The 18,194-nt window shown below is 43.8% G+C and overlaps 1 protein-coding gene across 1 annotated transcript in view; it reads right to left on the minus strand.

The window, feature by feature from the left end:
• LOC138851376 (keratin-associated protein 5-9-like) overlaps positions 1 to 2,150 on the minus strand; it is a 113,564-nt gene extending 111,414 nt beyond the window's left edge. Inside the window, exon 1 of the mRNA XM_070080433.1 lies at positions 2,141 to 2,150. Coding sequence (XP_069936534.1) covers positions 2,141 to 2,150 — 10 coding nt within the window. The remainder of the gene's footprint in view (positions 1 to 2,140) is intronic.
• Between the last annotated feature and the right edge of the window lie 16,044 nt (positions 2,151 to 18,194).

The following is an 18,194-nucleotide window of genomic DNA, read 5'->3' on the forward strand; positions in this document are numbered from 1 at the left end:
CATGGTTCACCCGAAGATGCAGGGAGGCGAAAACCAAGTGTGCTAGGGAATGGAAGAAGCATAGAAAGCAAAGGATCCAGGAGAATAAGGAGAGCAGTCATAGATCCAGAAATGAATATGCACAGAATAGAAGGGAGGCCCAACTACAATATGAAAACGACATAGCAGCGAAAGCCAAATCTGACCCGAAGCTGTTTTACAGCCACATCAGGAGGAAAACAACAGTCAAGGACCAGGTAATCAGGCTAAGAATGGAACTAATAGAGACAACAAGAAATGACTGTGAAGTATGTGAGGAACTCAACATGAGATTCAAACAAGGGTTCACAGAGGAGACAGAAGGGGCTCCAGAAAGACAGAGAGGTGGGGTACACCACCAAGTGCTAGACACAGCACACACAACTGAGGAAGAAGTGAAGAGGCTTCTGAGTGAGCTAGATACCTCAAAGGCAATTGGGCCAGATAACATCTCTCCATGGGTCCTGAGAGAGGGAGCAGAGGCACTATGTGTACCCCTAACAACAATACTCAATACATCTTTCGAAACAGGGAGATTGCAAGAGGCATGGAAGACAGCAAATGTAATCCCAATCTTTAAAAAAGAAGACAGACATGAAGCACTAAACTACAGACCAGTGTCACTGACATGTATAGTATGCAGAGTCATGGAGAAGATTATCAGGAGAAGAGTGGTGGAACACCTAGAAAGGAATGATCTCATCAACAGCAGCCAACAAGGTTTCAGGGATGGGAAGTCCTGTGTCATACACCTACTGGAGTTCTATGACATGGTGACAGCAGTAAGACAAGAGAGAGAGGGGTAGGTGGATTGCATTTTCTTGGACTGCAAGAAGGCGTTTGACACAGTTCCACACAAGAGATTAGTGCAAAAACTGGAGATCCAAGCAGGGATAACAAGGAAGGCACTACAATGGATCAGGGAATACTTGTCAGGAAGACAGCAGCGAGTCATGGTACGTGGCGAGGTGTCAGAGTGGGCGCCTGTGACCAGTGGGGTCCCACAAGGGTCAGTCCCAGGACCAGTGCTGTTTCTGGTATTTGTGAACGACATGACGGAAGGAATAGACTCTGAAGTGTCCCTGTTTGCAGATGACGTGAGGTTGATGAGAAGAGTTCATTCAATCAAAGACCAGGCAGAACTACAAAGGGATCTGGACAGGCTGCAGACCTGGTCCAGCAATTGGCTCTTGGAGTTCAACCCCACCAAGTGCAAAGTCATGAAGATTTGGGAAGGGCAAAGAAGACTGCAGATGGAGTAGAGTCTAGGGGGCCAGAGACTACAAACCTCACTCAAGGAAAAAGTTCTTGGGGTGAGTATAACACCAGGCACATCTCCCGAAGCACACATCAATCAAATAACTGCTGCACCATATGGGCACCTAGCAAACCTCAGAACAGCATTCCGACACCTTAATAAGGAATTGTTCAGGACCCTGTACATCGTGTACAATAGGCCCATATTGGAGTATGCAGCACCAGTTTGGAACCCACACCTAGCCAAGCACGTAAAAAAACTAGAGAAAGCACAAAGGTTTGCTTCAAGACTAGTCCCAGAGCTAAGGGGTATGTCCTTCGAGGAGAGGTTAAGGGAAATCGAAATGACGACACTGGATGTGGCATGCAAAGAGTATGTAACCTTTATTTGGCGCATGTACACACCCTCACAACACAACCAGCGAACCAGGGACTAAGAGTTGACGATGGGGCCCCGTCATTCAACCAGTACCCAGGTTCCAGCCAATGAGAAGATGGTTTTGGCAATCGCAGAGGTGATATGGGTACCTCACCTGTCTGCCCTTGTCATTCCCATTCTAGAGCTGGTTGAAGCACGGTCTGCTCTCTAGTGGTTTCTATTCTGCCTTGCTTACCGTGGAGTGCACTAATACCTATTGTTGTACATAGTGTATATAGTGTACATACTTCTGTTCTAAATTGGTGAAGGATAATGTAAGTCAAAAGTTTTTCTGCTGTGTTTATTTTGCTCCCTTTACACCCAGGATAACAGGCCTTTGGGACTCCTGGGTTGTAATATGGGTAGCATGTCCGAGAGCTGGAGCTGGACTTAGAGCATGGGTTGAGCCTAATGTGATGCTGGAAGCAGAAACATTTTGTAGCTTACTGACTGGCATTGCATTAGCTTTGCCAACACTTTACAAACTTTGCGTGTCAATTGCCTTGCTATGGTCAGCCTTGCTATTGTATGATCGTTTAAGAGCTCGCTACTAGCCTGTTTGGCGTGCTCGCTTCACTACGGTCAATCTTGTGTGAAGATTTTGCAGTCAGCTTTGCTATTGTGTACCCACCTTGTAAGTGTATGCGTATTCTGCAATCGTACTGTGCATAACTAAGAGTGTTCTGCAAATAACGTGTTACGTTGGGGTATTCTGCAATCGTACTGTGTATAGCAAATAACTTATGCATTGGGGTATGCCACCTAGACGAGTCAGACGTCTGGTGTCGGCATATACTTTATTTAATTTGCCTAAATTGCCACTACAGCATTGTTGGCAAATTGCTCGTTCCATTGGCATTGATTACAAGCGCACTCTCACAGGAGTGCAACTGCATTCACTGATCACCGACAAACTTCGGAAAGAGGAGATGGCACATCAGACTCCTCCCTCTACGGGAGCCAGGAATAAAACTCCGATGTTCTCGCAGGAGAAAGATGATACATCAATGGAGCAAAATCGTCAGTCTAGTGCAGCAGGGTTGTCTCAAGGTGAATCAGCGGCGTTGGCACTTGAGCTTGCAAAAATCAATCTTGAGCAGACCACGGAACAGAGGGCATTTGCCAAGGAAGAGTTTGATAGGGAAAAAGAAAGAAGGCAGTTTTCGCAACTTGTAAATGACTTTAGTTTACAGAAAGCAGTACAGCTTGTTCTCCGTTTCAGTGAGGTCGAACCAGAAAAATTTTTCGAAGCTTTCGAAAATCAGGCTTGAGCCTTGAGGTGGCTGGAACAGCATTGGGCATCGTTGGTTCACACAGCATTGTTTGGTAAGGCACAGGAATTTACGTCAGTGTTAAATGACACTAATTTTTCCGATTATAAAGTGATGAAGACCACAGTTTTGAGAGCATATAAATGTATCCCAGCTAAGTATAGGAAAAACTTCAAGTTTGGCAGACGACAGCTTGGTCAATCTCTGGTTAATTTTGTGCAACAGCAGACTAAAGCTTTTACCATCTGGTATAAAGCAAGTGGCGTTGCTACCTTCGATGATCTTGTGCAGCTTATTCTGGTTGACAACCTGCTGGAGTCTGTGGGACCAGAGGTTCGAGTTTTTCTGCAGGATCATGACTTAACCACTGCATTGGAGGCAGCCAGGTTGGCTGATACCTTTGAAACTAACCGCTTCTTGCTCGAGCGGTCCCATCTCTCTTTTCAACACCCTGGCATGAGCAGAGATCGTCAACCTTGGAGGATGAAGTGCCAGCCGGAGGGAGAACGTCTACGTCAGCCAACTAAGTCACCTGGTGAGCCACGCTTCTCAACTTATGGTCCACGTGCTGAGAGACAAACTACTCAAAATGGTGTTACTCGACAACAGTATCCAGAGAGGCACCAGCCAGAGTGACACCAGTTGCAAAGCCAGCAGGGAGTAAAGGACAAGCCTGTCGTCTGCTTCCTGTGTAACAAAGTAGGTCACATCTGTCTCTGGTGGCCTGGTGGTTAACGCTCTAGCTTCACACTGTGAGGGCCTGGGTTCGATTCCCAGCCAGAGTAGAAACATTGGACGTGTTTCTTTCCACCTGTTGTCTATGTTCCCCATCAGTAAAATGGGTACTTGGGTGTTAGTCGACTGGTGTGGGTCGCATCCTGGGACACTGACCTAAGGAGGCCTGGTCACAGACCGGGCCGCGGGGGCGTTGACCCCCGGAACTCTCTCCAGGTAAACTCCAGGTAAACTACCCCCACAAACCCCAACCCATTGGGAAAATCTCTAATATCCCTAGTAACATGTCCCTGAAAGAAGTAGAGAAAGGGATGGCCCCTTATTACTGTCAGAGTCTTATTTTCCTTCAGGAAAACTCCAAAACAACTGAAGTCAACACTTTTATAGATACTGGAGCATATTGCTCACTTATAAGAACACTTTTTATTCCTCTGTTTGTTGGAAGCATTTGGAGGAGCTATATATTCTGTCCCCTTGCATAGAATTTATGTACAGTACAAATATTACACTGGATACTTGACTGTGGGTGTATCCGAGGGATTCCCCATGAAAGATGCCATGTTATTACTGGGTACATTACCACTGCTAGTGTATGTCCTGAACCAATAATGATTAATTCTTCTCCAGTGTTGGCCATAACTCGGGCAACAACCCAAGGTTTGTCTGGCGAGAATGTTGACCTATCCTTGGACGACTCCGATCTGGGAATAGCCAATTTGTTTTAAGAGAAAAACTGGCCAGGGCCTCGTAGATCAAGTGAACAGACCCAGATCAAGCCTTCCTATTCCCAGGTTGCAGGATTGCCAAATATCTCTGTGTCTATGCATGAGGGACTGTCCTTCTAGGAGGCACAACGAAGGGACCCTTCTTTGAATTTCGCTTTTCAGGTAGCCATAGGTAAATACTTTTTGGATCATCTGGTCAAGTATAAACTTAAAAACGACTATTTGATCTGCACTGAGACTGGTAAGGAGATAGAGGGCCGGCAACTGTCAGACAGGTTAGTAGTTCCAACAAAGTTTAGACCTCAAATATTGAATAAAGATCATAATACTTCTTTAGGAGGTCACTTAGGAATTACTAAAACATCATATAGAATCACAAAAGAATTTTATTGGCCAAAATTAAGGCAGGATGTGAAGAATCATATCCGGTGTTGCCGAGAATGTCAGCAAGTAGGGAAACGTGGACATTCTACTACACCTGCACCTTTCCACCCTATACCTGCTGATAGAGAACCTTTTGCAGAATTAATCATAGAATGTGTAGGTCCACTACCTAGGTCAAAGTCTGGAAATCAGTATTTATTTACCATTATGGAGAGAGTAACTAGATACCCTGAAGCAATTGCCATGCGCAGTATTAATTCTAAAGCTATTCTCAAAGCTTTAACCAGATTTATTTCTTGTTTTGGCATTCCTAAAACTATTCAAAGTGATCAAGGTACTAACTTCACTGCTGCCAAAGCATTTAGGGAAGCATTAACTAGGTTAGGGATAATCCACAACTTATCCACTGCCTATCATCATCAGTCCCAAGGCACCTTGGAAAGATTCCGTCAGACGTTAAAAACTATGATGAGAACTTTTTCCATGCATTTTCCTACAGACTGGGATGAATCACTACCTTTGTTGCTGTTTTCAATAAGAGAAACTGTGCAGGAGTCTACTGGGTATAGTCCGTTTGAGCTGATCTTTGAGCACAATATACGAGGTCCTCTTCGGGTGCTCAAACAAGGATGGATGGGAGAAGACGTTAGCTCCACACTCTACAACCCGATTTCAAGGTTGCAGGTGGCACGTCAATTAGCCAAGGCTAACCTGAAGGCAGCTCAAAATAAGATTAAACAGAGGTATGACAGAAATGCACAATTCCGTTCCTTCCATCCAGGAGACAAGGTGTTGGAGCAGGAACCTATACCTGGCCACACCTTGAAAGCTAGATTTACGGGACCTATGCAAATTGTAAGTAAATTATCTGATGTAAATTATGTAGTAGCTCCCCTTAACAAGACCTCAAAAACTAAAACTTACCACATTAATCAATTAAAATCTTCCCATACGCCTCTGAGGACGACTCTGGCTCTTTGCACTCTGTTTCTGAAATTAATGTCAAACTTCCAAACTCTGTCCTCCTCAAGGACCCTAGCCCTTTAATGGTCTGGCTATCTGAAATTCAAGCAGTAAGTTTAACTGCACTTGTATAGTCATACCCTGACATTTTTTTGGAAATGCCGAAAAAATGAACGTTATCATGATATAGATGTGGGAAACTCTAAGCCAGTTAAACTCCCCCTACAGAGCTAATCCTGAAAAGCAGAAGCTACTTCAGCAGGAGGTAGAATTTCTGTTAGAGTATGGGTTAGTGGAGGAGTCGTCTAGTCCATGGGCTTCACCGTGCATGCTTGTTAAAAAAGCTGATGGAGGTTTTCGTATGTGTACAGACTACCGTAAGATGAATGAGGTCACAATCACAGATGCATACCCTCTTCCTCGTCTGGATGACGTAATCGACTTTGTGGGTAAGGCTACTTTTGTGTCCAAGTTAGATCTCCTTAAAGGTTACTGTCAAGTACCTTTGATGGATAAGGCGAAGGAAATCTCTGCCTTCGTAATTCCTGGAGGTCATTATCAGTATACAGTTACTCCCTTCGGAATGAAAAACTCCCCCTCTTCTTTCCAGAAACTTATCCATCAGGCTATTAAAGGACTTCAAGTCACGGCAGTGTACCTGGATGATATTCTTGTGGTGTCTGATACCTGGGATCAACACCTATTTAGACTTAAGGCTCTCTTTGAGACCTTTCAGAGTTCCCATTTAGCTGTTAATTTATTTAAGTCTTCCTTTGGCCAGGCCACTATCACTTTTCTAGGCCATGAAGTAGGTAGTGGTAAAGTTGCTCCTAAATTTGCTGAAGTTCTTGCCATTAAAGATTATCCAGTTCCTCATGATAGGAAATCACTTCAACGTTTCCTAGGCATGATCGGATTTTACAGAAGATTCTGTAAGAATTTTTCAGATATTGTAGCCCCTCTTACCTCTCTTACCAGTCACAAAGTTCCCTTTAATTGGACCCCAGAATGTCAAGGTGCTTTTGATAAAGTAAAAAGATTATTGTGTATTGCACCCATTCTTTTGTCTCCAGACTTCTCCAAACCTTTTTCATTACAGGTTGATGCTTGTGAGTCTGGGGTTGGGGCAGTACTGTTGCAAAAGGGGGACGAGGAGTTGCAGCCTGTAGCCTTCTTCTCTGCCAAGTTCCAGCCGCATCAGAGGGCTTACTCTACCATTGAAAAAGAAGCCCTCGCGCTGGTACTGGCTTTGGAGCACTTCAATTTTTATGTGGGCCAGACTTCGCAGATGGTCACTGTCTATAGTGACCACAACCCTCTAGTATATATCCAAGCCATGAAGAGCAACAATACGAGGCACATAAGATGGAGTCTACAACTACAACCCTATTCTATCAAAATCTTACACATTGCCAGCAAAGAAAATATGTTGGCAGACTCTTTATCTAGAGTATAACAAAGTTACTCTAAATTATTATTATTATTATATATTAGGTTAGGATGTGTTAGGTTACCTGTGGTAACCCCTTTCAAGCTCCTTTTTTTGTCCCCTGGTGTGGGTTTTTTTCTTAGTGAGGTAATGCAGGCTACCGTCCACCCATGTCTTGGACCTATGTTAGCCCAATTGTCTGCTGTCTCGCTCCGAGTTTAGGGTTTGGCTTTTTGTCACGAGAAAAGCTGATCTCTATCTAAGAGTTGGATGGTTGAGAGGAAGGCAGTCCCATTATTTGGTGCCATGGCAGCACTGTTACCACTGGAAGGTGGGAGCCTAATCCTGAGCCTTCTTGGGGTGGGGGTGTGGCATGCAAAGAGTACATAACCTTTATTCGGGGAATGTACACACCCTCATTTACAGGCTATCTCCCCCAACCAGCAAACCAGGGACTAATGGTTTACGTTGGGGCCCCATCGTTCAACCAGTACCCAGGTTCCAGCCAATTAGAAGATGGTTTGGTAATCGCAGAGGTGATGTGGGTACCTCTCACCTGTCTTGCTTACCGTGGAGTGCACTAATACCTTTTGTTGTACATAGTGTATATAGTGTACATACTTCTGTTCTAGACTGGTGAAGGATAATATAAGTCAAAAGTTTTTCTGCTGTGTTTATTTTGCTCCCTTTACACACCGGATAACAGGTCTTTGGAACTCCTGGGTTGTAATACTGGAGGACAGGAGAGATAGGGGGGACATGATAGCGACATACAAAATACTGAGAGGAATTGACAAGGTGGACAAAGACAGGATGTTCCAGAGATGGGACACAGCAACAAGAGGACACAGTTGGAAGTTGAAGACACAGATGACTCACAGGGATGTTAGGAAGTATTTCTTTAGCCACAGATTAGTCAGGAAGTGGAATAGTTTGGAAAGCGATGTAGTGGAGGCAGGATTCATACATAGCTTTAAGCAGAGGTATGATAAAGCTCACAGTTTAGGAAGAGTGAACTAGTAGTGACCAATGAAGAGGCGGGGCCAGGAGCTTTGACTCGACCCCTGCAACCTCAACTAGGTGAGTACACACACACGATCAGTGAAGCTAGTAGCGATCAGTGATGAGGCGGGGACAGGAGCTGAGTCTCGACCCCTGCAACCACAATTAGGTGAGTACAATTAGGTGAGTACACATACACACCTCCCCTCCCTTCCTCCCTACCTCCCCTGCCTCTCTCTTTCCCTCCCTCCCTCTCTCTTTTCCTCCCTTCCTCCTCCTGCTCCTCCTCCTTCTATACCTCTTCCATCTTCCCCCCACCTAACCTCCCTTCCTTGCTACATACCTCCCCTACCTCTCTTTCCCTCCCTCCCTCTCTCTTTTCCTCCCTTCCTCCTCCTGCTTCTCCTATACCTCCTCCATCTTCCCCCCACCGCCCCTCCCTCTCCCCTTGTCTCCAAGGCCTGCAAGCATACGACCCAACTCACAAGCCCCACACACTCTAGCACTCCCCTCCCCCCTCTCTCTCTAACTCACACTCAACCACACTCTCTATCTCTCTTTCTCAATCCTCCTCCTTCTCTTCCTCTAACCCTCTAGTTCACACTCAAACACACTCTCTCTATCATCCTCCTCCTATACCTCCTCCATCTCCCCCCTCACCTCCTCTTCCTTCTCCTCCTCCCTCTCCCCTCTCCTCCGAGGCCTGCAAGCACACTAAAGCCTGATCTTCCCCAACTCACATGCTCCACACCCTCTGACTCTCCCTTCCCCCCTCTTTCTCTAGCTCACACTCAACCACACTCCCTGTCTCCCTTTATACCACTTTCTCTCCATCTTCATCTTCCTTCTCATCCTCCCTACTCCTTCTACTCCCCTTCTGCCCATTGCTCTTCCCCCTGTCCCTCTTAGTCTTCCCCATATCTCTCTTCCCCCTGCTGCTGTCCCCCCCTCCAGCTCACTGCTGTCCCCCATCTAGCTCACTGCTGTCCCCCCTCCAGCTCACTGCTGTCCCTGTGGAGAAATTTTCTCCAGGAGGGGGGTATCAGCTCCCTTCAGCCCCCTTCAGTCCCCTTCAGCCCCTTCAGCCCCTTTCAGCCCTGAGGGGCCCAGCCCTCTCAGAAGGGGCAAATATCTTGTTTACTGCTACAGCAAGTAATTGATCCCAGATGCTGTACCAGTATGCGACGTGTGGTCAAGTGATCGCCGCTCCGTGCGGTCCAGTGTTGCAAAGTATAGTTTAATAAAAGGCAGTCCATCTCTTACCTTAGCAGGACAATTAAGGAAAATCCTGCTCCCACTTCATTATCATGGTAAAGATAGTGTATATTGTTGTCTATGCTTAAGACAGCAAGAATCAAACATTCTGCTTTGCTTCATTTAGGAAGTGGCAAGGAAGTAAAAGTACTAGGTCAGTTTTTCCTTTGTGCTAGGGGAGTAACGGCGTGGGGTGCTGTGGCATCTTCAGATTACTTTTGACCCTACTGGGAGTCACACTGACGTCAGGATAACCGAAAAAGAACACTGATCCGTGCATTATTGTGAACAAAGTGTCTCACAAAACATGATAAACACTTACAGAGAAGTGTGATCAACTTCTTAGTGATATTGTGTGAACAATTATTGATGAACAGTGTAACAACGAGTGTTGCGAGCCAACAGAGTGTAGTGCGACATTCTTTAAAGAACACTATTCTTCAATCAACTCAACGGATATCCAGGCGTAATTACAGGTCAGATACATATTCCCAAGTAAGTGTTCTAACTATTGATGTACTACTATTGACTGCGCAGTTGAGTATAAAGTCGTGAGTTAGTCACTTATCATAAACCCCGGTGATATGCGGACCTTTGAGTCCACACACGTAAGTTTGTCAGCAATCAATGAATGAAATATGCTGACATAACACCCCCAAGGGGTAATTTATTTTTTATATAATGTGATCTATTCCAGCCCATTGAGAGATGATCATGACAACAATTCAAGACCTCGTCTGCAGGGGCAGCTGTGTAGACGATTTGCTGTCTTTTATCAGCTAAGTGTTCCCTATATTTAGAATTATAAATTATATCTTAGCTGGTAAACCATTTCTCAACAGTCCCCCCTCCAGCTCCTCCTCCCTTCTCCCCACAACAAACAGCACCATCCCCACAGCACTCTTGGCATAAGCTCTTCCTACTGCAAAAAAGAAACATAAGACACCAAGAATCTGGACAGAGAACCAGAGGAATGGTAGATGAAGCAGGAGGTGGACCTGGGAGAGTGGACTGGGGGGCAGAGGAGGAGTGGGGGAGGAGGCTGGAAGAGATCAGCAAGAAAATGGAAGAGAAAATAGCTGAGGAGAGCAGGAAATGGGAATTACAAATCACAGCAGCTGAAGCTAAGATACAGGACAGGACAGCCATGACACCAAGAGGTACTACATCAGTCACCAATGAGGGAACAGTAGGAGACAAAGGAGATATACTGCTCATGATGACTTCATCGGACCCAAGAGGGGGGCCTGGGAAAAGGCAGGGAGAACAGCAAGAACTAATGAGGGGACTAAAGTCAGTGAAGGAGCTAAGTTATACACAGAGTCTCTAACTGACAACTGCCATGTCCAGGAACAGATAAGCACAGGGACACCGGATAGGGAGGACACAGTAAGAAGAAATGCGTCAATGGCAGGAACTAATTCAAATCAGAGGATGTTCAGGGAAGCACAGTGGGAGAATGAAAGGGGAGAGGGCCGTTTTTGTCTATCGGCTCAAAGAAGAAGATGGGGAAACTTATGAGGCAAGGAAACAGGAGGTAAAAAAACAATTAAAAGCATCATGAAAGCAATAAGAGAGGATGATATGACCCAGCTGACAAATTTTCGGAGAATTGGGTGGTTTGTGAGGGGAAAAAAGTGTCCAGTCAAAGTGATTTTCAAGGCAGAGTCAGCTCGAAACCGGATCCTGCAGGGGAAAGCACGCCTAAGGGACAATCAAGCATTCCAGAGTGTGTACGTCGACCAAGACAGAACACAAGAAGAAAGGATGACACTGAAAGAAAGGGTGCAACATCGCAAGGAGCAATGGGAGGCAAGGAAGGTGGAGAGCAGGAGAAATCAGGCCCACATGGAAGAACAAACAATCCCCTCCAGTACCACCCACAGAAGGAACACAACCATGTCAATCTCAAAGCAATCAAATGACCTAACCCAAAACCCACTCACTGTACCCTCTGCCCTCATCCCCCTCGGCACAAACCCCACCCACACAGAAACCCACAGTAACCCACACATCCCCCTCTGCATAAACCCCCACCCCCACAGTAACCCTCAGTAACATGCACATCCCCCTCAGCTCAAACACCACCCCCACAGAAACCCACAGTAACCCACACACTGTACCCTCTCCCCCCATCCCCCTCACCACAAACCCCACCTTCACAATAAACCACAGTCATCCACACACTGTACCCTCTATCCCTATCCCCCTCACCATAACCCCCTCCCCCACTGTAACCCCCATAGGTCCTCTCCCATATCCCCTTCACCACTACCCCCACCTCCACTGAAACACCCTATAGGCCCTTTGGTCCGACACCCTACACCACAAACCCCACCCACCACACCAACCCCCTATTGGCCCCTGCCAGGGCACCTGCTTCCCCTAACCCACCTCTCTCCCCAGACCACAGTTACTGAAAAGAAGTTGAAGGTTTAGTACATGAACGGGGATAGAATAACAAATAAATGAGGAGTGGCATGAAAGAATCAAGATGTCCCCAGACATTGTAGTGGTTACAGAAACAAAACTCACTGGAATAATAACAGATGCAATCTTCCCACTAGTATATAAGATCCTGAGGAAGGATAGAAGGAGCAGCGGGGAGGAGGGGTTGCACTACTAATAAAAATATGGTGTGGTTATCAAGAAATGGAAGGAATGGATGAGATTGGAGAAAAGGGATAACATAGTAGATACAGTTCAGTCAGGGGAACACAAGGTAGTCATTGCAGTGATGCATAACCCACCACAGAACTGCTGGAGGCCAAGAGAAGAATATGATGAGTACAACAGAGCAATGGTAGACACACTAGCTGAGTTGGCAAGAAGGGCTCACTCGAGTAGAGTGAGCCCTTCAATCATGGGGAGATAGACTGGGAAAACCTGGAACCACATAGGGGTCCCAAAACATGGAGAGCCAAGATGATGGATGTGGTACTGGCAAATCTCATGCACCAATATGTTAGGGATACTACCAGACAGAGGGGAAGATGAACCAACAAGACTGGACCTTGTGTTCACCCTGAGTAGCTCAGACATTGAGCACATCACATATGAAAGTCCTCTTGGAGCTAGTAACCACATAGTTATGAGCTTTGAATACATCGTTGAGCTAAAAGTGGAGAGTGTAACAGGAGTAGAAAGGGAAAAACTAAACTATAAAAGGGGGGACCACACAGGAATGAAGACCTTCCTGCAGGAGGTTCAGTGGGAACAGGAGTTGGGAGGAAAATCAGTAAACAAAATGCAAGGAGGCAGAGGAAAGGTTTGTTTTCAAGGGTAACAGAAATAATGGGAAGGATAGAACGAGCCCTTGGTTTACCTGAAGGTGCAGGGAGGCAAAAACTAAGTACTCTAGAGAATGGAAAAAGAATAGAAGGCAAAGGACTCAGGAGAATAAAGAGATTAGTCGACGAGCCAGAAACGAGTATGCACAGATAAGGAGGGAGGTGTAGCGGCAGTATGAAAATGACATAGCATCGAAAGTCAAGTCTGACCCGAAACTACTCTACTGCCACATCAGGAGGAAGACAACATTTAAGGACCAGGTAATTAGGCTGAGGAAAGAAGGTGGGGAGCTCAAGAAACGACCAGGAGGTATATGAGGAGCTCAACATAAGATTTCAGGGAATATTTACAGTGGAGGCTAAAGGGACAATGGGAAGACAAAACAGTGGGGTACATCAACAAGGAATATTCCAATAAGTGTTGGATGAATTACACACAACTGAGGAGGAGGTGGAGAAGCTCCTAAGTGACCTTGATACCTCAAAGGCGGTGGGACAGGGCAACATCTCTCGGTGGGTCCTTAGAGAGAGAGCAGGGACACTACGTGTGCCACTAACCAAAATCTTCAACACTTCCCTTGAAACTGAGCAACTACCTGAAGTATGGAAGAAGGCAAATGTAGTCACAAAAATGAAGCACTAAATTATAGACTGGTATCACTGATGTGATACTGCATTTTTAAAACTATTCCAACCCTCTTCAACCCCTCCACTACTCATACTTGCCCCATTCCACCTTTCTGCCAATAGTTGCTTATATCTCACCCGAACTTCCTCCTCCCTTAGTTTATACATTTTCACCTCCCTCTTGTTGTTGCCATTTTCCTCTTTTCCCATCCACTTCTTACTCTAACTGTAGCTGCAACTAAATAATGATCCGATATATCAGTTGCCCCTCTATAAACATGTACATCCTGGAGCCTACCCATCAACCTTTTATCCACCAATACATAATCAAGCAAACTACTTTCATTATATGCTACATCATACCTTGTATATTTATTTAACCTCTCTTCATAAAATATGTATTACTTATTACCAAACCTCTTTCTACACATAGCTCAATTAAAGGCTCCCCATTTTCATTTACCCCTGGCACCCCAAATTTACCTTCTACTCACTCCACAACATTTTTACCCACTTTAGCATTGAAATCCCCAACCACCATTACTCTCACACTTGGTTCAAAACTCTCCACGCATTCACTCAACATTTCCCAAAATCTCTCTCTCTCTCTCTCTCTCTCTCTCTCTCTCTCTCTCTCCTCTACACTTCTCTCTTCTCCAGGTGCATATACGCTTACCATAGCCCACTTTTCACATCCAATCTTTATTTTACTCCACATAATCCTTGAATTAATACATTTATAGTCCCTCTTTTCCTGCCATAACTTATCCCTCAACATTATTGCTACTCCTTCTTTAGCTCTAACTCTATTTGAAACCCTGACTTAATCCCACTTATTCCTCTCCACTGAAGCTGTCCTACCCCCCTTCAGCTTTGTTTCACTTAGAGCCAGGACATCTAGCTTCTTCTCATTCATAATATCCACAATCATCTCTTTCTAATCATTCGCATAACATCCACGCACATTCAGACTTCCCACTTTGACAATTTTCTTCTTATTCTTTTTAGTATTCTTTACAGGAAAAGGGGTTACTAGCCCATTGTTCCCGGCATTTTAGTTGACTTTTACAACACGCATGGCTTGCGGAGGAAAGATTCTTATTCCACTTCCCCATGGATATAAAAGGAAAAGTAATAAGACCAAGAACTATTAAAATAAAATCAAAGAAAACTCAGATGAGTGTGTATATAGAAATTTTTTGGGGGTGATTACTTGTACATTCCTCAACATTACACGCATACGAGTAATCTCATTAGGAGTCAACAACTACTATATTGTTTACCGTAGTCACCCGTGTAGACATGTGAGAAAACTTAACCACCTCTGGTCACTACAGATGGCCCCTCGACCCTCACAATCTTATCCATATCTATCCGAGACCAGTATAAATTGGAGAGCACCGTAAAGTACGGCGTTACTAATTAATTGTGGACTGTATAGATTATATTAGTTTAACTGAATGAAGGGGGGGGGGTAGGTTACACATGGATACATCCATAAATGAAAAACATTTGTACATAATCTCACCACTTACCAGATATTCTCTGGTGGTCGCTTGATGTAGCTGGATCACCCACAACCTATCCAATTAAAACATACCTAACTGGCCAGTATCAGTCTGCTATAACTAGAAAGGTTACTTAACTTATTTCCTCCATTCACCATCTCCTTTCGATGTCCTGCTACACCGACACGGTTCTTATTCCAGCAGGACGAGGTATCCGTTGGATTGTCCCGGTTTAGAAGTCGTGATTCCATATGAACTTCACTATCCTCGGGACGGAAACCACGTGTTCACTCGGAGCAGGCGACTTATTTCACTTCCTGCATTCTCTTAACTTAATGTTATTATCACTGATTACATTACCATTCACAAGACGATTTAACGTCTCATAATTATTATGCACATTAGAGGTCACTCCATTAAGATCTGAGGCCGATGAGTGATGATTAAACCACGGGTAATTTCCCCGGGACACTCCATGGCGACGCTCCAGTCCCAACCGGTCATACAATTATTCACTAATTTTACCACTTTATTACGGTGGTCCCATAAATCCCATTCCCTCACACTTCACCAGGAATAGTTATGACACTTCCTATTATGAAGTGAGGCCTATATTAATCCTTAGGCCGCTGTGAACGCCAATTTCCTGGTCACATGTTTTAACAGCCTCCTCACTACCTTCAAAAAACCCCTGCTCCCCCATGCCCTGAGTTGACCTGTCCCCCCCGCACATCCGCGCAGGTTCAGGGCAAACCCGGTTGGTTCTACTCAAAATACAAATACACTAATCAACACATTAAACACTTATTAGGCACTATAGCTTCGGAAATTAAATAATTTCCACAGTTTATAAATGAACATGTACATGTATGTGTAGTGTGACCTAAGTGTAATTAGAAGTAGCAAGACGTACCTATAATCTTGCATATTTACTAGACAGACTAAAGACACTGGCAATCCTACCATCATGTAAAACAATTACATATATTATATGTCGTGCCGAATAGGCAGAACTTGCGATCTTGGCTTAAATAGCAACGCTCATCTTGCCATATAGGACAAGCAAAAATTTGTGTATGCAATAATTTCGCCAAAATCATTCTGAACCTAACGAAAAAAATATATTTTACTGGGTTTGTTTAGTATTAAATTATTGTAAACAAATCTAAAATATATTTAGTTGGGTTAGGCTAAAATAAATTGCTCCTGTTATAATAAGGTTAGGTAAGTTTTCTAAGATTCTTTTGGTGCAAAATTAAAATTTTTTACATCAACATTAATGAACAAATATATCTTTAAACGCATAAGAGAAAATTTCAGAAAGGACTTAATTTTAAATGAGTTCTTGCTAATTGACCAGTTTTGCATATTCGGCACGACATATATATATATATATATATATATATATATATATATATATATATATATATATATATATATATATATATAAACATATATATATATATATATAAACATATATATATATATATATATATATATATATATATATATATATATAAACATATATATATATATGTTTATATATATATATATATATGTATAGTTTATATATATATATATATATATGTATATGTTTATATATATATATATATATATATATATATATATATATATATACATATATATGTCGTGCCGAATATGTAAAACTGGTCAATTAGCAAGAACTCATTTTAAATTAAGTCCTTTCTGAAATTTTCTTTTATACGTTTAAAGATACATTTTTTTCATTAATGTTAATATAAAAAAATTTAATTTTGCACCAAAAGGGCTCTGGTGGCCTGGTGGTTAACGCTCTCGCTTCACACGGTGAGGGCCTGGGTTCGATTCCCAGCCAGAGTAGAAACATTGGACGTGTTTCTTTCCACCTGTTGTCTATGTTCCCCATCAGTAAAATGGGTACCTGGGTGTTAGTCGACTGGTGTGGGTCGCATCCTGGGACACTGACCTAAGGAGGCCTGGTCAAAGACCGGGCCGCGGGGGCGTTGACCCCCGGAACTCTCTCCAGATAAACTCCAGATAAAAGAATCTTAGAAAACTTACCTAACCTTATTATCACAAGAACAATCTATTTTAGCCTAACCCAAATAAATATATTTTAGATTTGTTTACAATAATTTAATACTAAACAAACACAGTGAAATATTTTTTTTCCCTTAAGTTCAGAATGATTTTGGCGAAATTATTGCATACACAAATTTTCACTTGTCCTATATGGCAAGATGAGCGTTGCTATTTAAGCTGCCTTGGTGGGAATCGGCCAGAGTGATAATAAAAAATATATTTATATGTATTATTAACACACTGGCCGATTCCCACCTAGGCAGTGCGTCCCAAAAAAGAAAAACTTTCACCATCTTTCACTCCATTGCTGTCTTGCCAGAAGGGTGCTTTACACTACAGTTTTTAAACTGCAACATTAACACCTCTCCTTCAGAGTGCAGGCACTGTACTTCCCATCTCCAGGACTCAAGTCCGGCCTGCCGGTTTCCCTGAACCCCTTCATAAATGTTACTTTGCTCACACTCCAACAGCACGTCAAGTATTAAAAACCATTTGGTCTCCATTCACTCCTATCAAACATGCTCACGCATGCATGCTGGAAGTTCAAGCCTATCGCACACAAAACCTCCTTTACCCCCTCCCTCCAACGTTTCCTAGGCCGACCCCTTCACCGCCTTCCTTCCACTACAGACTGATACACTCTTGAAGCCATTCTGTTTCGCTCCATTCTCTTTACATGTCCGAACCACCTCAACAACCTTTCCTCAGCCCTCTGGACAACAGTTTTGGTTATCTCGCACCTCCTCCTAACCTCCAAACTACGAATTCTCTGCATTATATTCACACCACACATTGCCCTCAGACATGACACCTCCACTGCCTCCAGCCTTCTCCTCGCTGCAACATTCATCACCCATGCTTCATACCCATACAAGAGCATTGGTAAAACTATACTCTCATACGTTCCCCTCTTTGCCTCCACAGACTCCTAAGTGCACCGCTCACCCTTTTCCACTCATCAATTCTATGATACACCTCATCTTTCATAGACCCATCCGCTGACACGTCCACTCCCAACTATCTGAATACATTCACCTCCTCCATACTCTTTCTCTCCAATCTGATATCCAATCTTTCATCACCCAATCTTTTTGTTATCCTCATAACCTTACTCTTTCCTGTATTCACTTTTAATTTTCTCCTTTTGCATACCCTACCAAATTCATCCACCAACCTGTGCAACTTCTCTTCAGAATCTCCCAAGAGAACAGTGTCATCAGCAAAGAGCAAG

The sequence above is a fragment of the Cherax quadricarinatus genome, unplaced genomic scaffold (genome assembly GCF_038502225.1).
Source record: "Cherax quadricarinatus isolate ZL_2023a unplaced genomic scaffold, ASM3850222v1 Contig441, whole genome shotgun sequence".
NCBI lineage: Eukaryota > Metazoa > Arthropoda > Malacostraca > Decapoda > Parastacidae > Cherax > Cherax quadricarinatus.